This window comes from Cajanus cajan, chromosome 8, assembly GCF_000230855.2.
Source record: "Cajanus cajan strain Asha chromosome 8, NIPB_CcT2T_4, whole genome shotgun sequence".
Classification (NCBI taxonomy): Eukaryota; Viridiplantae; Streptophyta; class Magnoliopsida; order Fabales; family Fabaceae; genus Cajanus; species Cajanus cajan.
The window spans coordinates 18,088,368-18,098,112 of record NC_138524.1 but is presented as its reverse complement, the minus strand read 5'-3'; the positions used below and the strand labels follow the sequence as shown (position 1 = coordinate 18,098,112).

The 9,745-nt window shown below is 34.8% G+C and overlaps 1 protein-coding gene across 1 annotated transcript; it reads left to right on the top strand.

Moving 5' to 3' along the window:
• Nucleotides 1–3,795: 3,795 nt before the first annotated feature.
• LOC109804812 (G-type lectin S-receptor-like serine/threonine-protein kinase At4g27290) lies at nucleotides 3,796–7,315 on the top strand. Its single transcript, XM_020366673.3, has 7 exons — nucleotides 3,796–5,202; nucleotides 5,298–5,408; nucleotides 5,686–5,831; nucleotides 5,943–6,153; nucleotides 6,241–6,478; nucleotides 6,581–6,731; nucleotides 6,816–7,315. The coding sequence occupies exons 1-7, from the start codon at nucleotides 3,918–3,920 to the stop codon at nucleotides 7,119–7,121; spliced, it is 2,448 nt and encodes an 815-aa protein (XP_020222262.1). The 5' UTR covers nucleotides 3,796–3,917; the 3' UTR covers nucleotides 7,122–7,315.
• The last annotated feature ends 2,430 nt before the right edge of the window (nucleotides 7,316–9,745 follow it).

Here is a 9,745-nt window from a genome sequence, read left to right as displayed (position 1 = left end):
TTGCAAAATTAGTTGAGGGGAGAGAAACTAGTGGATCCAAACCTAGGGTTTTCCCAACTAGGTATCAAAAATACAAAGAGGTTAGAATCCCTAAGAGTATGCATGAGGAAGAAAATACAAAAAGAGAGGAAGAACTTAGAAGCAAAGAAGAAGAAAAGAAAGAAAAAAAGAAGAAAAGTATAGAGAGGGTTAAAGAGTGGTTAGAACAAGAAAAACAACAACCAACACTCTTAGAGAAGAGTAAGGAGGATAATGTTTCTTCCAAAGGGCTTATGCTTGAAGAGAGTCACTTTCCCATTGAAAATGATTTAAAAAAGACTATCTTTATTCATCAAGACCTTAACTCTTTCTCTCACATTGCCACTAGTCATGAAGTGGAGATTCAAAAATAAATCCTTTTTAAAGAAAAAAAATCTCAACTTCAAGATTTAGTGAAGAAGAAGTGGAATTCACTTAGTCCCACTTCTTGTGCTACTTCCTTGGTGGTGCCCAAGGAAGATAAGCCTTCCTTCTTTAAGACTCTTTCCACTTTAGTTCCCTTCATAAAGCACCCAAATTTTGGTTTGTATGGTTTGTTAGATACATCTCATGGTGTTGTATCTTTTATTTTTGATCTTGAACGAAGTTCACACTTATTTAAACTTAATTTGGTTACTTCCCTACAAGACAAACTTAGATTATATGAGTTTTCTAGACTCCTCTTAACACTTTTTTATCATATGTATCTAACAAATTATGCAATACAAAGCTGTTTAGGTAATTTTTTAGTTAAGTTTTCTTTATTTTTCAATACATACCTAGGTCACTACATTGGGTACCTCCAACAAGACATTTTAGTTTTTAGGACTAATGCATTAGTGTGCTATAGTTTTAGTCTTTTTACCTTTTTAGGTTTTAGTTATACACTTAGACTTCACCATGGAGAGGATCCTATCTTTCGCATTAGAGAGTCTAGACCTTTTAATTTAGACAATCTTTTTAGCATTTTTAGGGGAACTCCTCGTAGGATACACTTCCCATTTCTATCATATACTATTACCTCTAATGCTTATTTTTATGTTTTTGTTGGTCATGATGCCCACCATGAGGAACCTCTTGATTTGAGGTCAAATCCTTTTCAAGAGAGAGGGAATGATGGAATAACACTAAGGCCAAGAAGTCCAAGAGGTGATGTATTGAAGGAGGCAAAAGGAATGGGTTAGTGTTGAAAAAAAAATCATATGAGGAGTGAGCCACTTTTGGGCCTTAGCTCCTAAGATTTTCTTAGCATAACATTTATTCCTATTTTGTCCTTGTATTTGATTTCCTATTTTACCCTTGTATTTTGGGGTATTTTAGTCTTAGAATTTATTTTACTTGTATTTCCAATTTTACCCTTGTATTTTGGGGTATCTTAGTCATAGGATTTATTTTCTTTTGTATTTCCCATTTTACCCTTGTATTATGGGGTGCTTTAGATCATAGGATTTTATTTTTGGGCTAAGGTATTTGATTAGGGTGGGAACAAAAATCTAGACATATTTTTGTGGCTATTGGACCTATTTTTGGTGTTAGAAAGGCTTAGGCCCAAGTGGAGGGCAAAGGTTGCATGGTCTTATCATGCACCTAGATGTAGCCTAACTAAACCCAAAGATTCCATCCTTGGCCACCAAGTTGCATCTAGGGTTAATTTGGGTTTCATTTGGTGTGCATTTGGCACCCTAAATGCAACCCTAGATGCCTCCCACTCCTATAAATACCCTAGGCACCACACCTTATAAATACTTTGGATATTGAATATAAAGAGAGCCTTTTGTGCCTTTATATCTTTTCTTAGTCACCTTTGGCTAATTCGGCCACTTCCCTCCCATCTCCACCTTGAGAGAAACAACCCTAGAAGTGGCCTTCATCATCATGAAGTGAGCCAACCCTAGAGTACCCTTCTCAAGCATTTCCTCAAACACCTTCTACCCAACCTCCATTTTCGTTCATTCCATCATCATCCACCCTAAAACCTTGTGCCACCTTTGAAGAACTTGATCCTTGGAGAAGGCGTCCTATTCTTTGTTGATCATCTCAAGTTCATGCAAGCTAGGATGCCATCAGTGTTGCTCTCATAGAACTCTCTAATCTCTTTAAAACAATGTACCTCTTTAAAATTCTGAATGCCTTATACATCTACAAACCCTAATTTTTTTTATAATAATAACTCAATTGGGTTTAGGTTTGATTAGCTAGCTTAGAGTGCTTTAGTAAGCTCGCTATGAGCGAGCAGGTGCATGCTCTAGGAGTCTTCTTCTGCCTTCACTCGCTTAGAGAAAATTGTGATAGCTTTAAGCAAATTATGCTTGCTTAAAGCATTTGGTAAACTCGCTTTGAGCGACTACTTGCATCCGTCGAAGGGTATCCTCTAATTTCACTCGCTTAGAGCGAATTGTGGTAGCTCTAAGCAAATCTTACTCGCTCAAGGTGTCATATATCTTGCTCTAAGCAACCATGCTTGTTCTTCCAGTAGTGTTTTACGACTTTACTTACTCAAAGTGAAATCTTCTTTTTATGCTTTCCCCCTCTCAGACTTGTAGCTTCCAAATTATCTTCTTCCCGTTCTTATCTCAACAACACAAAAAAACTCATAAAAATACATAATATTTAACAAATAACATTTTCATTTAAAATTAACTCTTGATTAAGTGTTTTGTGGTCAAAAATAAGATTTAGAAACATAATATATAATAATAATTACTTAAATTGAATGAAATATATATGCATATTTAGCAATTATCGAGATGCCTAATTAATATTTACCATGAAAAAAATGTGTTAAAAATATTACTTCAACTAGTGATATTTGCGAGAGAATAACAATTTTTTACGGAAATGGAATTTAAAAATTTTTTTTTTACCAAAAACGCACCTGTTACACTTTATTTACATATCTAGCATCATTCACTGTTCACACTCAGAATTCGGTTCCCCGCGAACCGAATTCTGAGCTTAAAATTATTTTTTTTTTGTGATCAGAATTCGGTTCCCGGGAAACCGAATTCTGAGTAGTTTTTAATTTTTTTTTGTTTTTTTGGTTTGTGGCCGAGAGTGTGCGAATCTTGAAATTGGAATGACCCGTTCCGCTTGCACATGTAGAATGTTAATTTTGAAAATGGAACGGCCGCAAAACGGGCCGTTCTCAAGTTATGCGTTAACACATAATTCTAGAACGAACCGTTCTGCGGCCGTTCCATTTTCAAAATTAAAATTCTACGTGTGCAAGCGGAACGGACCGTTCTGTTTCCAGAACAGGCCGTTCCAGTTCCAAGCTTCGCACAAACTGTTCCACCAACCAAAAAAAAAATTAAAAACTACTCAGAATTCGGTTTTCCGGGAACCGAATTCTGATCACAAAAAAAAAAATTGAAGCTCAGAATTCGGTTCCCCGGGAACTGAATTCTGAATATGAACGCTAAATGATGTTAGACGTGTAAATAAAGTGTAACACAAGCGTCTTTGGTAAAAAAAATTTCAAAAAGTTCTACTTCCGTAAAAAATTCAGAGAATAACTCTCCACTTACAAACTAATTTTGTGCGAAACTAATTTTGTGTGAATGAGTAATATATGTTCTAAGACATAAGACATAGGTGCAAACAGTGAGTTAGCTCAGATCCTATAATTCATTCCACTACACAATTTTGTTTAAGGAACGAGTCAATGCTCACATAAAGTCAAACCATTCACATCTCGCAGGTTTCAGCACACAGATAAGATTCGAACATCTTACCAACCACGTACGACAGTGTTAAAATACAAATTTGATCATTTCTTCCTTACGTGTCCTCTCTTTCTCTCGAGTTTCCTCAACGCACTGTTACAAATATCTACATTGTTGACAAAAAGTAGCTACGCCACAATGTAATTCACTGTGTACCAATAATTTACCAAAGCAATGGCCTCTTTCACTTTAATGTTTCTCTTTGCCATATTACTCATATTGTTCCCTTCAAGTTCTTCTGCAATTGATACCATTAACGGGTCGCAGTCCCTTCCTGATGGCACTACCTTGGTCTCAAAAGATGGAGCTTTTGAAATGGGTTTCTTCAGTCCAAGCAATAGTAACACCACCACAAATCGCTACCTTGGAATCTGGTACAAAAGTATCTCAGTTAAAACCGTTGTTTGGGTTGCAAACCGTGAAAAACCGGTTAAGGACAACTCCAGCAAGTTGAGCATAAGCACACAAGGAAAACTTGTGATCCTTAGCAAGAACAATACTATTGTCTGGTCAGCAAACTCAACTGAAGAAACACATGCTATGAGTCCAATTGTTCAGCTTTTAGACTCAGGGAACTTGGTACTAAGAGATGAGAAAGACACAGATTCAGAAAATTACTTATGGCAAAGTTTTGACTACCCTTGTGATACTTTTCTGCCAGGAATGAAGATTGGATGGAACCTTAAGACGGGTCTTAACCGCCGTTTAACCGCGTGGAAGAATTGGGATGATCCTTCTCCAGGGGACTTAATTTGGGGTATGATGCTTGGTAACACTCCTGAATTGGTTATGTGGAAAGGATCTAGTGAGTATTATAGGAGTGGTCCTTGGAATGGTGTTAGATTCAATGGCAAAACCACTCCCATTTTTAACTTGGAACTACAGACCACTCTTGAGGAAGTGTATTACACCTACAACCTTGGGAATAACTCATTGATTACAAGAGTTGTTTTGAACCAATCTTTGTATTCTCGCCAGCGTTATAATTGGATTGAAGAGAACCAAACTTGGAGGCTTTATTCATCAGTTCCTAGAGACAATTGTGACAACTACAATCTTTGTGGTCCATATGGGAATTGTATTGTGAGTGAGTCACCACCCTGCCAGTGTTTAACCGGGTTCAAGCCAAAATCAGTTCAAAATTATGAGGCATTGGATTGGAGCCAAGGATGTGTGCTTAGTGAACCTTGGAGCTGTGGGGTCAGAAAAAAAGATGGTTTTAAAAAATTTAGTGGGTTGAAAATGCCAGATACTACAAGGACTTGGGTTGATGGAAATTTGACACTTGAGGAATGCAAGGCTAAATGCTTGCAAAACTGTTCTTGCACAGCATATGCAAACTTATATATCACAGGAGATGGCAATGGTTGTATCATGTGGTTTGGAGATTTGCTTGATTTAAGGGTGGCTTCTGTTCCCGGGCAGGATCTATATATTCGAATGGTTGCATCAGAAACTGGTGCGGTTTTTAGTTCTTTGTTGATTTTTCTTTATTTCAACATTCTGTCTTCATCTTTTTTAGAATGTGACAATTGGTTTATTTTTCTAACAAAGGAGGGCATAAGAAAGTGGTAGCACTAGCAGTGGTGATTCCTGTTATTCTCGTGGTTTTTGTGATTGTTTTCATTTTCACATATCTTTACTGGCGGAAAAAAAAGGTTAGAGGTAAACTTTCTAAGCCTGACCTCCTTTAAACATTGTTACCGCAAGTTCTTGACTCGCTATACTGTTGTTTACACAAATGATACTTACCACTTATACTTGTGTTGTTAAATATCAGTATCGTGATAGAAGAGCATGTGATGATGGTTACTTTTGGATGATTGGAACCCTCATATATATATATATATGATGAACTTGCGTGATGATAGTGCCTTTATAAGAGCATTTTGTTTTCTTATTTTATGATGTTAAGCTGATTAGTTTACTTGAGAGAAAACAGAAAATGCTTCAGAAGAAAAGAAAGAAGAAGATCGTGAAGAAGACTTAGATCTTCCTTTCTTTGATTTTGCTACAATAGTTTGTGCCACTAATGACTTCTCAAGTGACAAGAGGCTTGGCCAAGGTGGTTTTGGCCCTGTGTATAAGGTAAATAACCAAATATGCAACTAACCTGTCAACAGTAAGACACAAATAAAAAGTTGTCATGCATTTTACTCTTTGATTGAATTATTCAACAAATTTGATTTAATTTTTTAGGGTACACTAGAAGATGGACAAGAGATTGCTGCCAAGAGGCTTTCTAATAATACTGGACAAGGAATAAAAGAATTCAAGAATGAAGTTATATTGTGTGCCAAACTTCAGCACCGGAATCTTGTTAAGGTTCTTGGTTGTTCCATTCAAGGAGAGGAAAAAGTGCTCATCTATGAATACATGCCAAATAAAAGCCTAGATTCATTTCTCTTTGGTATGTGCCTCTGCAAAAAACAAATATTTAGACTGAAGAAGTTCATTTGATTCTTCTCTGAACTAACTCAACTAGGAAATTTGACAGATTCTTCCAAAAGTGGACTCCTAAGCTGGTCTAAACGCTTTAACATTATATTTGGAATTGCTCGAGGACTTCTTTATCTTCATCAAGATTCTAGATTAAGAATCATTCATAGAGACATGAAAGTAAGTAATATTCTACTAGATAGTGAGTTGAATCCAAAAATTTCAGATTTTGGTGTAGCTCGAATGGTTAATGGAAATCAAACTGAAGGGAATACAAAAATGGTGGTTGGAACATAGTAAGAACTTTCCTAATACCTATTAACTAAACTTCTAAGTGTATTTAAATTTTCGTCAATTTTGTAAGGATAAAACTAACTCATTTGTGCAATTTCATCAAGTGGCTACATGGCACCAGAATATGCAATTGATGGGCTATTCTCTGTCAAATCCGATGTATATAGTTTTGGGATACTATTACTTGAGATAGTAAGTGGGAAGAAAAACAGAGGAATTTTCTTTCCGGATCATGGATTCAATCTATTAGGACATGTGAGACAACGAACATAACCTTTTTCAATAACTAGTATAAATATTATAAAATTCATGATCATAACTTCATTTTCAATTTTGTAGGCATGGAGATTGTGGAAAAAGGGCACTCCAATGGAATTAATTGATGCAACTTTGGGTGACACCTTTAACATATCAGAAGTACTGCGCTGCATTCATGTTGGTCTTCTATGTGTACAACTACATCCAGAGGATAGGCCAAACATGGCATCAGTGATTTTTATGTTGAGCAGTGAAAACACTTTGCCACAACCTAAGGAACCTGGATTCCTTATTGAAAGGATGAAGATTGCAGGAGAATCTTCAACTAGCAATGAAATTAAGACTTCCACTAATGAATTAACTGTGACACTGCTAGAGGCTAGATAGAGATGTTTTAGTATACTTTTGTGTCATGTAAATTCAGTATTCTATTTACTCAAAGGCCTTCACAAGTTAAAGTTCAGTCTATAACAGTATAGCCCATTATCACTCACAGGAAAAACTTCATATATATATATATATAGATATGTATATACTTTTCTTGAATTGGTTGAAGTAATGTAATAGATTGTTATACATAATATCCTAAAGTTGACAATTAAAAACTAAAATGTATTTGTAGAACTTGGCTGGAGTATACTATATCTTGTGCTTGACGTAGGATTATGTAGTAACTATATCATTTGATATTTCTTTCCATCTCTGCTAATTTTGGTTTCTCTACACCAAGACAATTTGTGAAGTTTGCATGTTTTCCGTCACATCATTTGGCTCTTTTATCACTTTCTCTTTTCTTAATTTATTTTTCTCAATCTTACTTTTCCTTCTACTCCATACACATCATTTCTGTGGTGTACATTTAGCATTGTCCAATTTTATTGAGTGGTGCATGTAACACGTTGAAGTATGAAAGCATAATTATCCTATCAAATCAGAGTCTTAAAATATACATTGTCCACCTCTATCGTTGAAAAAGATGTAAGGCAACCCACCCACATGCTCGCTCATATATATTTATATCAGATTTCTAATATAAACACTAACAAAAGGATCATTTAATAGCATTATATTCTTTGCAAACTTGACTTTTCTGCTGATAAGTTATGCATATAGCAGCCTTTTCTTTCTCTACTTTTGACTCTGAATATGGCAAATAGGCTTTCATAGAATTAATGTTACTTTGATTTTAACACCTATTTTGGTCCCATACATTATATATTGGTCATTCATCAATAAATAATAAATAATGCCACGAATTTTCTTATTCAAAGATCAAACAACCAATTTGATGTTGCATGTGTCCCTCTCAGGGGTCCAATTTGAAAATGAATAAATGATAGCAACAGATTGAATTTCATAGAGAGGCTAAAATATGATCTGGCCTGTTTGAACTTCAATACGTAAAGGACCTCCACTCCTGACACAAAACTAGATAACATAAGATAATTTTTAATAATAAAGTCAATGAATTAATGCGACACTCTTCTTGTTAACAAAAGAGTTGACCACGATGCCTGAATCTGATTCAGTGTCAACATTTGGTAGTTATGTTATGATAGCAGAGATGTTGGAAACTGTCATATTTTTCATTTATCTGCAATTGATATGTTTCTAAAACATATATTAAGATATATAAAATAGAGCAACATTTTCTGCTACCCAGCAAGTATAGGTAACCTGACCAACATAATTACAAAACTAAACACACTCCAATGGTACGAGTCTTGTACTTTAATTTGACAAACAAACCAACTACGACATTAAACATAAAATATGGGGTTTCTATTGTCAATTTTGTTTAGTTATTGAACAACTTTTATTTGATTTTAATCCTTCAAACTTTTTTACATGAACACCAAAGACCAAAATGTTAACGGAAGAAAAAGTTCAATAACTAAAACTAGAAATGGGGAAAAGTTGGTAAACTAAAAATAGTATAAAAAAAAACAATTGAGAGACTTAAAAAAAGATTTTGCAGAAAAGTTCATGTACCAAAACCATATTTAATCCTATAATAAAATTAAACATGACAGAATATTGGTGTACATCAGAAATTTCAACAACATCAACAGAAATCCCACTTTAGTGGTCCCCAAGAATACATTCTAAACCAGAGAGGCTATTTCTTTTAGATTTGGATCCTCACGTAATTGAATAAGAGTAACATGATATGGTTGTTTAGAGTGTTGAATAACCTTTCCCTTATAGTACGCTTTTAACAAATTTATTTCTGCTGTTTGAAAATTTTGCAGTTCCTTAAGTTCCTTGAAAATACTATCTACATAGCCATCTTATAGCATAAGGAAAGCCTCAAACACTGAAAATGTGGGCTTGTCCCAAATTCCTTGCATTATGTGTGCCACTTGTGTGTGGGATTTGGCCCAATACTTTTCTTTTTCTTTTTCTTTTTCTTCTTATTACTTATTATAATAGTTAGTTAATATAAATATGTTTTTTTTCTTATAATATACCATTTTATTGATTTCTATAATATACCATTTTTTTTCTCGTTTCATCTTTTTTTTTCTTCCTCACCTCTTTTTTTTCTCTATTTTTCCTATCTTACTCTTTTTATCTCTCTCACATCTCCTCTCTCTCTTCTCAACCTCATATTTTCTTTTCTCTCTCTCTTTCTCCTCTTTTTTTTCTCTCTCTTCTCATTTCTTCTCTATCCCATGTTCTCTTTCTCCTTTTTTGCGATGCACAGTTTCTATATAACGTGAGAAATTCAAATTGTTCAATTGAAATTAAATTGAAAAAAAAAAATCACAATTGTAATACTTGATATGCATTTGAGTAATATGTAGCCACATAGCTTTTCTAGCTTCATGCCTTCATCTCTTGGTGTTTTTGGTTGGGCTTCCAAAACCATTATCCAGCTTTGTTGGATGCATGTCGTCATTGGGTATTAACTTGTTGGGCCTTGGCCCAATTACGATGTGAATACCATAGGAGGAGCCACCCATTTGCTTTGTTTATATATCCTTGCTTTGTTTTTTAGCTGGGCTTAT